The sequence below is a fragment of the Dendropsophus ebraccatus genome, chromosome 4 (assembly GCF_027789765.1).
Source record: "Dendropsophus ebraccatus isolate aDenEbr1 chromosome 4, aDenEbr1.pat, whole genome shotgun sequence".
Classification (NCBI taxonomy): domain Eukaryota; kingdom Metazoa; phylum Chordata; class Amphibia; order Anura; family Hylidae; genus Dendropsophus; species Dendropsophus ebraccatus.
Genome location: NC_091457.1, coordinates 151,961,480 through 151,978,968, shown reverse-complemented (window position 1 = coordinate 151,978,968; position 17,489 = coordinate 151,961,480). Strand labels below are relative to the sequence as shown.

The following is a 17,489-nucleotide window of genomic DNA, read 5'->3' as shown; positions in this document are numbered from 1 at the left end:
GGAGCGTCTGTGTGCTACTCCAGTGCTGCCATTTAAGAATGCAGTGAAGCTACTGTGTGTGAACACGGCCTTAGAATTGTTAGTTGTATACTATACACCTGCTGTCTATCAGATGATACAGTGATCATGTGGACCTTCTGTGTGCTGACATTTAAGAATGCAGTGAAGCTACTGTGTGTGAACACTGCCTTAGAATTTAGTCGTGTACTATGTACACCTGCTGTTTAATTACCTTCACTAAGGGTGCGTTTACACAGAAAGATTTATCTGACAGATTTTGGAAGCCAAAGCCAGGAATGGATTAAAAAAGGGGATAGATCCCAGTCTTTCCTTTATGACCTGATCCCTGTTTATAGTCTGCTCCTTGTTTTGGCTTCAAAGATCTGTCAGATAAATCTGTCTGTGTAAACGCACCATTATACTGCTATCAGATGATGGTTATCATGTGGACCTTCTGTGTGCTGCTATTTAAGAATGCAGTGAAGTTATGAAGCCACTGTGTGTGAACATTGCCTTAGAATTGTAGTGTACTGTGTAACACCTGCTGTCTGATTTCTTTCACTATACTGCTATCAGATGATGCAGTGCCCTATGAAGCTACTGTGTGTGAACACAGCCTTAGAGTTGCTAGTTGTGTGCTGGATACATCTATCTGATTACTTTCCCTAATACTGCTATCAGATTATATAGTGACCATATGGAGCTATGTGTGTGGGTACATGCTTAGAGCTGCTGGATGTGTACTGGATACACCTGCTATCTGATTACTTTACCATCAGATGATGCAGTGATTTCTAGGGAGCTTTTTTTTGCGCTGCTCCAGTGCTGCTATTTAAGAATGCAGTAAAGCTACTGTGTGTGAACATGGCCTTAGGATTGTAGATGTGTACATCTGTGTACTATCTGATTAGTACTGTTATCAGATAATGCAGAGACCTATGAAGCTACATGCTTAGAGATGCTGGATGTGTACTGTGTATACCTGCAGTCTATTTACTCTGTAATACTGTGTACACCTGCTGTCTAGTTACACTCTGTAATACTGATATCAGATGATGCAGTGACCCTATGGAGCTTCTGTGTACTGAAGGATGCAGTAAAGCTATGAAGCTGCTATGTGTGAATACCGCCTTAGGATTGCTGGTTGCATATTCAGTGCACCTGTGTGTCTGATTCCAGGCACTCTGCACTAGTCTGTTAGTCGGCCGGTCAGTCTGGCACAATTTCCATCCTTGGATGTAGCAGGATTCTGGTAACAGAACTTCTGGAGGGGAAAAAGCTTTCTTGGCGTACAGATCCTGCAAGATTCCACTTTCAGGTGGCAGGGAATTCATTTGTGGATTACAACTTTTTCTCAGAAGAGACAACGACTGCTTAAGATTTTACATCTGAATGATAATCTACAGGCTGAACTGGATGGAGTCCGAGGTCATGGCTCCTTCAGACGCACAAAGACCTTGTTCAAAATTTTTTTTCTTAGTAATTTAAAATAAATAAATAATAATAAATAAAATAAAATAAATAATTGTCTATATTACTATAGCTGAGCAGTATACTTGGCTGCCCGATCCCCACAGTTTGGAGAGTGGTCCTTTGTTGAAAGGGGGCAGATGGTCACTCCTATATATAGTTGGATCTGTATTGGACATTCTCATGAAAGTTCTTTTTTTTTCTTATGATCAGGTCCATTATCTGCCCCAGTCTAATAAGAAGAGAAGGAACTACTACTTTTGTTCCACATTCCGTAGGAATTCTAGTACGGAAGGTAAAGGAAAGAATCCTGCACAAGAAGGACCAGACTTCTCGGAGGCCTTGGGGATGGGGACAAGAACTTGTGACTACGTCTTTTCTGACAATTTATTTCCATAATGAGAGAGGTCTGTACCAGTGTTATATGATAGGAAAGGCTACCATATTGAATTTTGATCTGTGGGTCCCTCCTAGAAGGATGTTATCTGACCGTGTATACCTGTATACAGCCTCCTCTGAGAAAGCTGCTGTATGTGGGATCTATGATCTGTAGGTCCCTCCTAGAAGAAGGATGTTATCTGACCAGGTATACCTGCATGTACCTGTATACAGCCTCCTCTGAGAAAGCAGTTGTATGGAGGATTTATGCTCTGTAGTTCCCTCCTAGAAGAAGGACGTTATCTGGCCATGTATACCCCCATGTACCTGTCTACAGACAAAAGCTGCATATTCCTTTACATCAAGACCCTTTGTACAAGGCAATTGGCATTCTTTTCAATTTACAGCCCTTCTGTCTGGAATCATCTTGGCTCCATCTACAGTCACCAAGGTGATGTCTATTGTACTTTGACTGTTTGAGAAAATTGAAGCTCATCATTGTTTCTGGCATGGAACAATTCCTAGGGAGGAGAATAGATCCCCAGTCTGTGACTCTCTCTTCCTCCAGAGAGATTACAGAAGTTGACACAAGTCGGGGTTCTCGGCACTCCCCAGTTGCTGTCACTTCATCTGATACCCTTGGGTCTTATGTCTACACTGGAAATAACACCCAGAGACAAGGATAGCTTTCCCTGCTCAATGGCAGCAGTCTCCCAATGAAGTGGGTAGAGAAAACCATTGATATATCAAGCAGTGGGGCGCTTGTATGCAGGAGCAACGAGCAAAGGAGCCTCAATCCCCATTAGAGATGTTGCTGGCATCCAACATATGAAGGGAATACTAGTCCACTCCAGCACATCAATCTATGGGAAGCTATCACTATAAGATCAAAACCGCATCTAGGATGGCGCATATCGATCTTTATAGGAACACTAAATCAGTAGTATTACTACTGGAGGCAGGGGCATTTTGTCTGCTGGCAATCTATGCTGCGATGTAACCCTGTCGGAGGAACGGTCTCTGGACCAGAAGCTTTCTGGTAAATCGCATGGAGAATAGACCTATTCCTATTCAAGGTTCAAACTGGAAAACCTTTTTTTCCTCACTCCTAAAAAGCCCAGAGTCTTGCAGAATCTCAGACAAGGTTGGGCCTTGGTCAGCCTCATTTGCCCCTATTGACCCAAGAGGGCATGGTTCACAATGGTGAGCCCCCTGCCTGAGAATCTTTTGGGAACTATTTCACTCTCCCCAGCTACTGACACAGAGGAGCAGAGATTACTCCCAGCGTCCCTGCCAGGTGTGGGCAGAGTCTAAAAATCTTGCAAGTAGCAAGTCTCTGGTTTCATGATGGCCTCTTATTATCTAAAAGCATGGCGCTCTCTCCTGATGCTAATTCCATAGGAATAATCTGGAGGCTTCTGTATACCCTCAGTTAATAACTCAAGAGGGCAGGCTTGTCCGAAGCTTGACTGCCGTCAACAAGGTGGGAATTGATATGCTGTCAAAGTGGTGACCACTCTTCTGCAGTCCAGAGCCACAACTGCCTACAGAACCTACCTGAAGGTAAAGAAGATGTTTGAAGCCTGGTGGGTGAGTCTCTTCCACATTTCCATTGTTACAATCCATTACTCCTGCCAACACGGGAGAGAAGGAGCTTCATCCCTTAGATGTGGGAAGGGCTTGGAGCATGTATATTGAACGGGCAAACTCCTTCAGGAAATCTAACCACTTGTTTTTATCCTTTGCAGGGAAAAACAAAGGATGCAAGTCATCCAAAGCTTCTCTGTCCAGATGGATAAGGGAAGTCATCTCCATATGCTACCAAGAAGCGGGATTACAGGTACCTGGTGCAATCAAGGCACATTTAATGAGGGCAATATCATCCACATGGGCTGAAAAAAGATCTGTACCCTTGGAACAAATATGCAGGACTGCTTCATGGTCGTCCGTCAATACCTTTGTCAAGCACTATAGACTAGATATTCACGAGTCAACCAGTTTTTGGCTCAGCCATTCTGTCTTCTGTAATGTAATGGCCCTCCCTAGTGTGTTCTCATAGCTTGCTATATCCCTATTTGTGCTGCTGCTAAGGACGTAAGGGAAAGGATAATTTTTTACTCACCGTAAATTTTCTTTCCTGTAGTCCGAAGCAACAGCACAGACTTCCCGCCCTGATTTAAACAAACTATTATTTATGCAGCATAACTTGATTGTTTTAATGCCTTAACTAAGATTTTTATTATGAATTTAAAATTTTTTTGTAGGGCTCCTAATCAATAATCTTTTATTAGTACCATCTGTCCTACCATTGCAGGAAGATAGGATCTTCCCCATTCGTGCTGCTGCTTCGGACTACAGGAAAGAAAATTTGCGGTGAGTAAAAAATTAACCGATATATTTTTTTTATTTTACAAATAGATATATATAATAAAAATGTTTATTAAGTGTAAAAAAAAAAAAAAAGAGAAGAAGAGCTGGAATAGGGGTCATTCATTGCCATACCATGGTAACACAAATAAGTACTACAAATTTATATTAAAAAAAGATACAACGCGTTTTGAGATTGCACCGATCCCTTTCTCAAGTGTCACTTGAGAAAGGGATCGGTGCAATCTCGAAATGCATTGTGACTTTTTTTTTATACATTTTTAGTACTTTTATTTTGCCTTGCTTTTTTACCTGGACCTGCACCCGTTGGACCTAGTTGTGGAGGATTTTGTTGCTGTTACTATCCCGTTGTGGTTGCCTGGGAGTGGCTGCAATTCATATGCCTGCTGTGATCGAGTGTTGTGCCTTGTATTTCCACAACACCATTAGGTGAGAATCTCTCCATTTTCTCTTTTCCCTGATGCCCTTTTGCCGGATTTCTACACTATGGAGCGCTGTTTATTTTTATATTGCTAAAGTTTAAAGAGCCTTTTCTTGTAGGGATAGCTGAAGTGGGACTCATACCTCTCTGTAGATCTGCATCCAACTACCCCATACTGCCTGGTTGCAATGACCGGAGGTGACCAGGATTTGGAAACAGCCAAGCCAGCAGTTTGATGTTGTCTAAGGGTCCTTTTACACTGTACACTGAGCAATAATCGTCCGATTTGTCCTATTAACGCTTTGTGTAATAGAGACATTGATGAGCTGATAACAATGACCATCAGCTGATCATGTCTTTAGGTCCGACATCAAAAGTATGCCGCCCATGCGTCACTACAGTACATGTAATAGTGAATCACTACCAATGGCTAATGATTGAATAAACTGTTATACATTACCTTTCCATGCTCTTGGTCTTCTCCTGCCCTTTGCTTGCATCCGACACGGTAGCAATTCCGGCCAGTGATTGGCTGAGCAGCCTCAGAGACTGCTTTGAAGCTACAGCTGCCCGGGGAAGCAAGCAGAGGGCAGGAGAAGACCGGGAGCGTGGAGAGGTGATGTATCACAGTTTAGGGTAACAGCTGCATGTACAGCCCTTGCTAAATGATCATTAAGCCGTGTAATAGGCTCAGTAAACAAGTGCTGATTTAGCAGATCAGCGCTCGTTTACATTATTGATCGGGCGTCAAATTATAGATTATAGTTTGGCCCATCTAATAGGATCCTAAGTAACTTCTTTTCAAGTACAGTAAATGAGGGTGTGAATCAGTGAGTTAAAGGGGTTGTCCAGGATTAGAAAAAATTAAACAACATAAATCGGCCATGTGGCTATTTACGGAATTCTAGCAATCACCGGCCAACATAGCAGACTGTACAGGTCTGGGAGTCCCAGCCCTAAACATACAGATTCCAGTGTTGGAACATATTAGACGTGCAACAAGAGGGCCTTTCCATTGTACTGTGTTCCAGCTGGGTCTGATACCAGTTCTGTGGATTTAACTGGAAATGTTTAAAGCTCTCTCTGATCTAGGCATGTGCATAGGTTACAGCTCCCTCTAGTTTTATTTTATTTTTTTCCAAAAGACACATAGAAATTACAATATAATAAACAATAAATGCAGTTTATCGATAGTTGTAATTGCAGGTATCTTCTTCCTGTTGCCGGCTGCAGTCACATCCTGTGTTTATTGACCGTAATCAGACTCAAGATCGTGCTGAAAAAGGAGAAAATAGAAAAGAATAACTGCTCTGTAACTAAAGTTAAAAATCATTAATGAAGAAAACAAAGGTACTGTATATGCTAAACAAAAGTTAAAAAGGGTCTCTCTTTGGTTTACAGAAGTATTACTACCAGTAAAGTTTTTAGTAAAGGACCAGGGAAAATATACCAGAGATGGGTCAGTAAGATAAGCCTCCTATCAGAGGATAGCTGGGAGTTAGAGATGAGGGAACCGGGTTCGGGTTCGAGTCCAGCCAAACCCGAACGATCGGCACTTGATTAGCTGGGGCTGCTGAACTTGGATCAAGCTCCAAGGTTGTCTGGAAAACATGGATACAGCCAATGACTATATCCATGTTTTCCACATAGCCTTAGGGCTTTATCCAAGTTCAGCAGCCACCGCTTATCAAATGCCGATCGTTCGGGTTCGGCTGGACTCGAACTCGAACCCGGTTCGCTCATCTCTACTGGGAGTCTATTGGGAAGAATATCCCCCTGGTCTCTTTGTGTCAGGCACATAGGCACATTCGGATGACCTACTGGTGGTGGTGGGGTTTTGTATGTTGTTTTATAATGCCTATGTTTTGAACCGTATTGTTGAGGCCGACCATCGTTCAGTGAGTATATCCTATGGAATACTCTGCCCTTGGGCTCGATCCAGTTTGGGGTGTGCTGGACAACAGGTATTCTTGATAGGAATATGAACTAGCATAGATGTGTTGATGTATAGTATAGGTGGAGATTACAGCCTAGCAGGCTGGAGTCCAGTTTGTGTATATGATGTAATATAGGCATTATGGTATGTTCGTAGGGTCTTTTTTATGTATTTGGAAAAATTTGTTATATTGCATAAAAATTATACAATAAAAAAAGGTATATGCTAAACAATAATTCTCATTAAGTAATCAAATTCCTGATCTTGCACAGTTAAGGGACATAAAGGAAAAAAAAAAAAAGCTGATTTTCGGTCACATCCAGTGATGAGCGAACATCCCGATGTTCGGTTCGGATCCTGAACACGAATATTAAAAAAATGACCATGTTCGACGAATATTCACAAACAAATAACGAATGTACATTAGGAGCATACGTTTTGGTTTACGCACATGTGTTAAGATTATCGGGTACAAAACATAAATTACGTAGTTGCATACAATCGCAAGTTCAAATATGTTCGAAAATAATCGCTATAACCATTGCAAACATGGAACAAATTGTTCAACTGTTCGGCAAACACAAACAATGGATATGTTCACAAAATGTAAAAAAATAGAGAAAAGGCGTCCGATTTTAATATTTTAAAAAGCTTCAGTTTTTGCCACGATTTAACTGACTGCAATACAATGCATTGAAGTCAATGGGAAGACTGACATCCAATGCACACAATACATTTATACAACGGACGTTTTTACTGCGGACGTCAAAATAATGAACATGATCATTATTTATGGACGTCTTTTGCAAATAGTGGCCTTTTTTTATTAGTTGTTCACACGCAGTTTTTCTTTTGTCACCCTTCTTTCTCCGTTTTTACTATTACATTCAATGGACTTTTCAATTAAGCCGCATCCACGGCCAATTAGTAACCCCAAACTAAAATAATGTGCAAATACCAGTCTGCACTAAGGGGAGTCCAGACAGTTGAATGATGTCCGTTATTTTATACTCAAAATAACGGTCATCGGTTTAAACGGAGCTGAAAAAACGTTGTGTGAACATAACCAATTAGCGTCATGTTCATATATATATATATATAGTATATGTGTGTGTGTGTGTGTGTGTGTGTGTGTGTGTGTGTACTGATAAAGACAACACCTAATACAGCCCCACAGACTGAAAGATAAAGTTACAGGAGTAAGAACATGGCAATTTTAGGCACACTTATTTAAAGGGAACCTGTCACCCCCAGTGCCGGGGCAGAGCCTGGCCGACCCCCCGCTAGAGACCTTTATACTTACCCCGTGCATGAAGTCCCGCTCCTGGAGCCGCCTCCACCACCGAGATATCACCCTCTGATGCCCGGCGCACGCATCAGAGATGAGTCCGACGCTCACAGAGAATGAATAGAGCCGTCATTCTCTATGAGCGTCGGACTCAGCTCTGATACCAGCGTGTGCCGGGCTTCAGATGGTGATATCTCAGTGGCGGGAGCGGCTTCAGGACTTCGTGCACGGGGTAAGTATAAGGATCTCGAGCCTGGGGTCGGCCGGGCTCTGTCCCGGCACGGGGGATGACAGGTCCTCTTTAAAGAGGTTGTCGGGCAAAATTACCTTGTCCCCTATCTACAGGATAGGGAACAGTAGGAGATCACGGTGGGACCAACATCCGTACCCTCTGGCTATCTCCATATTGGACCCCCGGCTTCTCTTTTATAAATGAAATCTCGAGTACAGCATGTACCAACAGCTCTCTTCATTCATATGGAGCCGCTGGAAAGATCCAAGTACAGCACTTTCTGGCTTACTTGGCTCCTTCTGGCAGCTTCATAGGAATGAATAGAACCGTGGATCATGACAAAGAAGCAGTGAGTCCGATACAGAGATCAGTGGGGTGCACAAAGGTCGGACCCTGCACAATCTTCTACTTGTCTCCTATCCTGTGGATAGTGGGCAAGTTCATTTTTCCCCTACAACCTCTTAAAAAAAAAAAAAAAAAAAAAAAATATTTATATATATATATATATATATATATATATATATATATATATATATATATATATATATAAAATATATAATGTGTGTGGAGAGAGAGAGAGAATAGACAGTAAAATAAAAGGTACATGTAATTTTGTATTTACCTGTAGAATAAAGATAATATGTCGGTTTTTAACACACAGTAGATGTTGTAAAGCAAAACACCCCAAATTAGAAATGGAAAGATTATGAATGTAATTACAAAGTACAGTATGATTCTCATATGATTCTGTAGGTAGAAAAATAACAGTTATGGCTTTTAAGGAGGCAAAAACAAAAGCCAAAAAATTGCCTGTAGAGTTAAGGGGTTAATTCTTTTACCTGTGCATCTTGGATAGGACAGTGTTTCTTTAGAACATCTTCCGACTAGTCTAGCTTTACTGTAATATCCAGTTTTACATTTAAAGTATACACTTTCATTTTCTTCATAGAATATGTCACTATTACGCATTTCATCCAATTCTAGGTTGTATCTATCAAGCTCATCTTGATTTAAACGACACGTCTCTAGGGAATCAAACAGTAAACATGATGCATGCATGACAATGGTCACATAAAAATAATAATAATAATAATAATAATAATAATAATAATAATAATAATAATAATTATTATTATTATTATTATTATTATTATTATTATTATTATTATTATTATCATCAACAACAACAACGTGATATAGATCAGGAGTACTGTTAATTAAGGTTATCCAGGATTAGTAGAACATGGTTGCTTTCTTCCAGAAACAGCACCACTCATCCTCAGGTTGTGTGTGATTCTACAATTAAGCTCTGTTCACTTCAATGGAACTGAATTGCAAAACCCCACCCCAACTGGAGACAAGAGAGGTGCAGGTTCTAGAAGAAAGACACCCCTTAAACCACTGGCATAGCTATCATGGAGGCAGACCACACAGCTGCTACAGGGTCCTTTCGTGATCTGCCCTCATGGTACAGCTCACACCAGCATCCCTCCAACCTGGACACCCTCCCTGCACCAGCCCCCTGCCCCACACCCCCAGGACACCCCGGACAGCCACCAGAGCAGGGGCGGATTAACTTTACCATAGGCCCCGGGCTGTCCACCAAGCCTGGGCCCCCCCACCCCACTGTAACTATGGAAGCACTAGCCTGGCGTTCATAGTACAGGATAGATAATGTCATGATGTCCTGATTTGTGCAAAATTGCCATAAAAAAACTGTGATTTTTTGCAAATCATGGCAGAAGTGTAGCCAGGAGACAGTACACCATTGAAAGTATAAGTCTTTTTGGGTGGTCATGGGCCCCCCAGGAGCTCAGGGCCCCGGGCTGCCGCCCAAAACGCCCTTATTATAATCCACTACTGCACCAGAGGCGTTTGTTTACTGTAGTTTTGTCCCATTCACGTGAATGAGACTGATCTGCAATACCAAGTGGTGATGCTACTGTAAAGGTTGCAGATAAGAATTGCAGCCAATGAAAAAGAGTTAGAACTCAGAGCATCATAGCTCATCTGTGGTGCTGCTGAGAGTCCTGAGAATCTAAATTCCCCAATCTAGTATTGATAGCCTGTCCTAATAAACAAATATCTAAATTTATCGATAAAAAAACAAAACAAACAAACAAAAAAAAAAAAACAGAGAGAAACCAGAGCACTCTGTTGATTGGGGAAAACAGAACTGGTGTTTTATTGCATTAGGCGCCAAAAAACAAACTTTCCACTGCCTCTCGCAGATTCAAGTCTCAAGATGGCATTTGGATACTGACCTGTACTTTGTTTACCCTTAAGTTGCTGCAAGTTGTTTTGCTATCTCTACATACTAAATCTATAAGCACTTCTCACAAAAAGATATTTTGTTTGGGTTGAAATTTTAGGATGAGCCCAAAATGCCCTCTAACCCTTACAGGTGACCTTAATGTGACTTTCTGTAATCTTCTGAATGCACATACCCAACTGTTCAATGTTACATAAATTTTTGAACAACTTGCTGTCCTCTAACAAGAAGCTTCTTAGGTGGTGCTTGGTGGTGGTGTTACAGTGTTGGCAGGTATGTCTAGTCAATAAAACTGGCCTACATCTTATGAATGGTACAGTGACAAGCTCCACCTTATCGTGGTGAGGCAGTTTACCCTGTTTGCAAATAGTAACCAAGAGACTCATTATTTTTGTGGGAGTTTTTTTTGGCAGTTGGGGGGGCTGCTTTTAACTATTTTCATGACTGTGGTGGGTCTGTATCTTGCTGTTGCGGTGAGCTGTTGCATTTTTCTGTGTTTTTGTGTGTTTGCAATTTCAGCCATGGCAACGTGCTCCTGCCTGGTGTGAACGGTGTTCTAGGAGAGCTGACCAATTTTTTATTTTTTTCTGTGTTCCAGTTGGGGGAGTGGCTGCCTCTATTTGGTCGTGTACTCCACCTGTCTCACCCAGGTGGTGCAATTATTTTTGCAGGTATAAGACGGATCTTGCATGCCCAGAGCATAGGCGTATTACACGCCATGGAGAGGCCATTACAGTGTAGGGCCTGCCTCGATATGAGTTCACCTTATCGTGGTGAGGCAGTTTATGCTGTTTGCAAATCGTAACCAAGAGACTCATTATTTTTGTAGGAGGTTTTTTTGGCAGTTGGGGGGGCTGCTTTTAACTATTTTCATGACTGTGGTGGGTCTGTATCTTGCTGTTGCGGTGAGCTGTTGCATTTTTCTGTGTTTTTGTGTAATTGATGCTTAAGGGCACATGACAAGTTATTGAGACAGTGACATGTTGTTGGGGTATACCCACCACTGTTTTTGACTTTTATTTCACTACATTGTTTGAGATGAGGAAATCACCACTGCTGCTTCTCCTTTAAATGCCCCATAATATAATATCACTGTAGCCTAAACTTTTTAAAATTCTAACTTCTTTAGATCTCAATTTTTGTGAGTAGTGTACATAAATCTACAAATAATATGAGGACAGACTAGACCTTTTCTTTTTTGACAATCTATGTTTTTTTTATAATTTCATTGATTTTAAAAATAGAATGGCCAACATTTTTAAAGGTTTTTTTTTTTTTCTTGATTATAGGGGACAAGCAAGAGATCAGGGATGGGGGTATCCCCCGTCATATGCACCCAGTGTTTTGAATACAGCTGCGGGTAGGACATAAGACCCACGGCTATATTCATTCTCTATGCAACCGCTGGAAAGAGCCGAGTTGGACCCCCCCCCCCCTCCCATCTCTTACTTGTCTTCTATCCTATAGATAGGAGAAAAGTAAATTTTAATTGGAAAACCCTGTTAATAATTGCATATTTTGCACCAAGTTGTCAAGAACAGCACTTTATTTATTAAAGGGTCTATTATTAGGCTATGTTCCTACAATGTAAAAATAAGGGCAAATATTGATGATCATGATCAGTAATAAAACTTGCTGCTATTTGCTTTATTAAAGGGGTTGTCCAGTGAAAATCTTTTTCTTTTAAATCAACTGGTGTCAGAAATTGATATAGATTTGTAATTTACTTCTATTTAAAAATCTCCAGTCTTCCATTACTTATCAGCTGCTGTATGTCCAGCAAGAAGTGGTGTATTCTTTCCAGTCTGACACAGTGCTCTCTGCTGCCACCTCTGTTCATGTCAGGAACTGTCCAGAGCAGCAGCAAATTCCCAAAAACCTCTCCTGCTCTGGACAGTTCCTGACATGGACAAGAGGTGGCAGCAGAGAGCACTGGGTCAGCCTGAAAAGAAAACATTTCCAGCAGAGCATACAGCAGCTGATAATTACTATAAGTAAGATTTTTAAATAATAAAAAAAATTGTAAAACTTTCTGAAAACATTTTTTTTTAAATGGCAAAAACAAATGATGTAATTAATAAAGCGAAAAGTGGCAACTTCTAAACATAACAGTCATGTAACAATTCACATTAGAATATACCTCAGCACTCCCATACGCCCGAACTTGACCTTGTAGAGGTGTATCCTGTACTGCCTGGTACCTTTGCTACCGGAGGTGCTCCCCAGAAAAAAGGACAGTATCCACAGCTCAATCTCTCAGCAAGGAATAGTGGATTGTAAATATCTTTATTCCACCATCAGGCAACACGTGAAGTTAGCAGATGAGCACTAAGCAACAGCTGTTTCGCACGTCACAGTGTGCTTTGTGAGGTGCGAAACAGCTGTTGCCTAGTGCTCATCCGCTAACTTCACATGTTGCCTGATGGTGGAATAAAGATATTTACAATTTGCTACAACTGGTGAGTAACTCCACTATTCCTTGCTGAGAGATAACAGTCATGTAACCTAATGTTACCAATAATAATAATAATAAAAAAAAAAGGCGCTTACTTCCAGTGAAGCATTTGCGGAACCCAAAGTCTCCATCATAACATTCAATCACCAAAGCCGCTGAATTCGGTCGTCTAAATCCCAGCATACAGGTAACACCTAATTCAGTGCCGTGTAGATGAGCGCGGTCAAATACATCATTAGGATCATCAGATGGAAGCAGCTGAATATTGTGGGTACGGAGATCTTCTGGGGAGATTCTGCATGGCCCTTAAAGAAAGGTAAAAACTAGTTTAATTAATATATTAATTTTATTATTAGTGCACTTAAAAGGTATTAGGGTCTGGTTTAGTATCGTACTCACTGAGACATACTGGTAGTTCAGTCCATTCACCATTCTCACATTTAGCGTTTATAGGTCCATTTATTACATAGTCCTTCTTGCACTTTAATTCTGCAGACGAGCCTGAAACATAACTGGCCTGGCGTTCATCTCTGAGGAATCCATTTAGGATTTTTGGAGTCTCACAGCTTTCTGAAATGTAATAATGAAATTAACTTTATAACTAGTTATAGCTCATAGACAGGTGTGCGGTGGCCTTGCAAGGCTATGGTCACACGTAGTATGAGCCCGGCCGTTCCGTGCCTACATCAGAACTCCCCACTGCACACTATGGAGAGTGCAGCCGGAGACGCACCATTGTGTGAACTGACAGGGTTTTCTACGGCGCCGCTAGGGATCTTGGCTGGAGTGTATACTATGTGTATACACTCCGGCCAGGATTCCCTCAGCCTGCAGCACTATGTAAGTACCGCAGAAATCACGGCCGTTGTAACAATGGTCTAAGGCCATGTTCACACTACGTAAGTTCCGTATTAATCACGTTCGTTGTTTGGTACGAAACCTACGTTGTGGTGCAAGCCGAGGGAATCCCAGCCAGAGTGTATACACATGTCAGTTTTCTGCGGCCACTATTCATTGAATATCAGCGGCAGAAAACCTTGTCAGTGCACACTATGGAGCGAGCGACTCCGGACGGTGCTAGAGATCATCCGGCCAGTACTGCAGCATCGGCCGGGATGATCTTCTCTGAGACCCAGCCGGTCTCATACTATGTGTGAAAATAGCCCAATACAGTATATAATATTAGTTATCTGATTAATAACAATGACAGTCAATGATGGCTTTTTTTTACAAAAAGTTCTTTGCTAGAAAGATACACACTGGTGCACCAAAATGTTATTAAATGTGAAGTACACCACGGGGCACATTTATTAATTGCACCCCTGGCATAAACCAAGGAAAAGATGAAGATTTACACCCTTTCTATGTAGCATGCCCTGCTTGCCTGATGAGCGGGTAAGCTGGGGACTTATCATGGTTTACGCAAGCAGATGTAAACCATGGCAGGAATCTGCACTGGGGCATGTGTAGATTTCTTTGGCAGGCGCAGGTAACACAAAATTTACTAAAAGACGGGGTGAATGGGGACGGAGTCCGAATATTCTTATCTTTATAAATCCCCCTACCCCATGTTCTTTTCCATTGTTTAGATAATATTTTTTTGCTGCACGTTAAAGGGGGCTGTTTCTTACTGTTTTTAATAGGTCAGATTGTGTTAAAATAAATAAATAATCTGCCCGATTCACCACATACAGGAGGGCAGAAGCAAGAGGTGGTAAAGAGGGCAACTATGCAGTAGTTTTTAAGTTCTTCAAAAAACAAAAATTGCCATCATGCAAATGCAGGAATATTAGTCTACATTTCACATGTTGGGACGGGTGTAAGGTAGATGTGGTGCTGATCTTCAAAATGGACTTCAGGACTTTATCAGATAATTATAGACCATTAAGCTTAACATTCATTATAACACAGTAACATAGGTAATAAGGTTGAAAGAAGACAAGAGTCCATCGGGTTCAACCTAGGGAAACCCTATTGTGTTGATCCAAAGGAAGGCAAAAGCCCCTATGAGACAGATGACAATGGCCCCATCACAGGGATAAAATGCCTTCCCGACTCCAATAACAATCAGAATAATCCCTGAATCAATGTATCACCAGAAATCTAATGCCCATACCTTGTCTCAGTGAGACCAGCCAAAGATAACACTGGCGGCTGCTAGCTAAAGCGCTCAATGCAGTGAAATCCTAGGTGCATTGCTCGCTAGGTAACATGAATATGTAAATAAAGAGCCAGTGGAGCCTCATTTAAGAGTCTCAAAACACTAGCCAGATATTCCTCCGGGGAAGGACCCAGCCAAGGGGTGGCTCCTGGAGGCAAAGCACCAAATTCACCAAAACCAGTAGAAAGATCCCTGTACTATGCATTGATATATTTGCACAATGTGATCATATCACCCCTAAGACGTCTTTTTTTATAAACTAAATAACCCCAAGCTTAATAACCTTGGTCTTGGTCCTGTAACCCACCCATTCAACCCACCCATTCTCTTAATGATCTTGGTCGCCCTACTCTGCACCCACTCCAGTTCGGCTGTGTCCTTCTTATATACCAAAACTGTACACAGTATTCCAATTGTGGTCTGACTAGTGATTTAAAAAGAGGCAAAACTATGTTCTCATCTTTAGCCTCTCTGCCTCTTTGGATGCATCCCATTATTTTATTAGCCTTGGCAGCCGCTGCCTGGAACTGATTACTAAAAGTGAATTTACTGTCCACCGATACCCCCAGGTCTTTTTCGAATGCAGTTTTTCCCAGTGTTTTATTATTTAGCACATAATTGTACTTATTATTTCTACGGCCCTAATGCATAACCTTACATTTATCCACATTAAACTTAATTTGCCATTTCTCTGCCCAAGCCTCTAGCTTCTTCAAATCCCTCTGTAATATGATATTATCCTCCTCTGTGGTGATTACTTTAACCAGTTTAGTATCATCTGTAAAAATGGAGGTTCTACTCTGTAGCCCCTCTACAAGATCATTAATAAACATATTGAAAAGAAGTCGACCCCACACTGACCAACCTTTCATGCGGCACAGTATCAAACGCCTTTGAAAAGTCCAGATACACAACATCCACAGCCTCCCCCAGGGCCAGTCTATAACTGACCTCCTCATAGAAGCTGATCAGATTAGTCTGACAGGACCGATTCCTCATAAATCCATGCTGATGCTGCGTTATAAGATTTTTTTATTATTATTAAGATACTCCAGTATAGACTTACTTGCAGCAACACATTTTGGATAGTTAATTTTTTTCTGTTCACATTTGCCTTCCAGGTTATTTTCTGGCTTTGTTCCTTTATTACACTGAAATGTGATTGTTTGTCCATGGTCCACTATAGAGCTTTGATTGTAATGAATATTATTGGTGATCATTGCTGATTGATCTAATACACAAAAACCTGGAAAACAAATAAAATACATTTTACAGAAATGAGCTTAGAATAACGTTCAGGAGATCAGAGAAATGAGCTGCAGGCTGAGCTGTCACAGAGCTAATGTGATGGAATAAGCAATGAATGGGATCCAACAGGTTGTAATGTGATAAGACAAGTGGTTCGACAAATTCTATTTATGCGTAAATGTACCTCCCCTGACTATTTCTAATATGTTATTGATCACTGTGGACTCCTGAAACCTGCTGTGATCAGGAGATATAGCTGGGGAGAGAGTGCAGCAGCAGAGCAATCCACTCCTAGGCTGCCCCATCTATATCCCCTGATCACAGCAGGTCTCAGGAGTGAGATCAACTCTGAGAGCAATATCTTTTTACATGCCTTATGACATGTTAAAAGTTATTTTTCAACCAGACCAATCTGAACCCAAGGTAAATCAAGTGCATTGAATGGTTTTAGGTTCTGAGAGATTTACAATAAAACTCTCTTCAAAAATTCTGCTGCTCCTCAATCTATTACCATGATAGCAAGGCCTCATGCATTACCTTATTGTGGCAGTTATAGATGAGGTAGCTAAGCTCAACCAAGCCTCTCGAGTGTCTATGGCTATGTTCACACAACCTTTTTCCTGGCCTCTATTTGATAATCAAAACAACGGCCGTTGTTTTGAGTATCAAATCACGAACGTTGTTTAACACACTCTGGCGGCCGTCATGAAAATGATGGCTAGTGTACATTATTCTAGTTCAGGTTGACTGCTGGTCATTTTGTGCGTGTTTATTTTTTGAAGGCCCATTGAATTTAGTAGTAAGGATGATGAAAGTACGGTAAATGAAGAAAAATCTGTGTGTGAATACCTAAAAATAATGTCCGTTGTTTGCAAAATAACGGCTGCAAATAAATCTCATGAGCCGCGTGAACAATGGCTGATATTCAATACGCTATGTATTGGGCAGCCATCATTCTCTTGACTTCAGAGCAGATAATTATAATTCGGCAATAACAGACGTCATTAAAAAAAAAATAGTGGTCGCCTGTTCTCATTTTTTTACACAGTGTGAATATAGCCTTTTGCTGAAATCATACACCAGAGCTTTTCAGCAAACTGCCACTGCAGATTTTGTGCCAAAGTCAGAAATGGTTTTTAAATGGGATAAAAAATATAAAGGGAGGATGTGTACTTCTTGTTGGATCCACTTCTGGGTTTAGCACAAAAACTGCAGTGGTAGTTTTCCAAATAACTGTCAT

General features: G+C 41.1%; 1 protein-coding gene across 1 annotated transcript in view; it reads right to left on the bottom strand.

Moving 5' to 3' along the window:
* Nucleotides 1-5,762: 5,762 nt before the first annotated feature.
* LOC138788992 (coagulation factor XIII B chain-like) overlaps nucleotides 5,763-17,489 on the bottom strand; it is a 34,457-nt gene continuing 22,730 nt past the window's right edge. The window contains exons 8-12 of the mRNA XM_069967466.1: nucleotides 16,068-16,247; nucleotides 13,240-13,410; nucleotides 12,936-13,145; nucleotides 8,953-9,138; nucleotides 5,763-5,933 (exon numbers count right to left, since the gene is read on the bottom strand). Coding sequence (XP_069823567.1) covers nucleotides 5,923-5,933; nucleotides 8,953-9,138; nucleotides 12,936-13,145; nucleotides 13,240-13,410; nucleotides 16,068-16,247 — 758 coding nt within the window. The 3' untranslated portion in view covers nucleotides 5,763-5,922. The remainder of the gene's footprint in view (nucleotides 5,934-8,952; nucleotides 9,139-12,935; nucleotides 13,146-13,239; nucleotides 13,411-16,067; nucleotides 16,248-17,489) is intronic.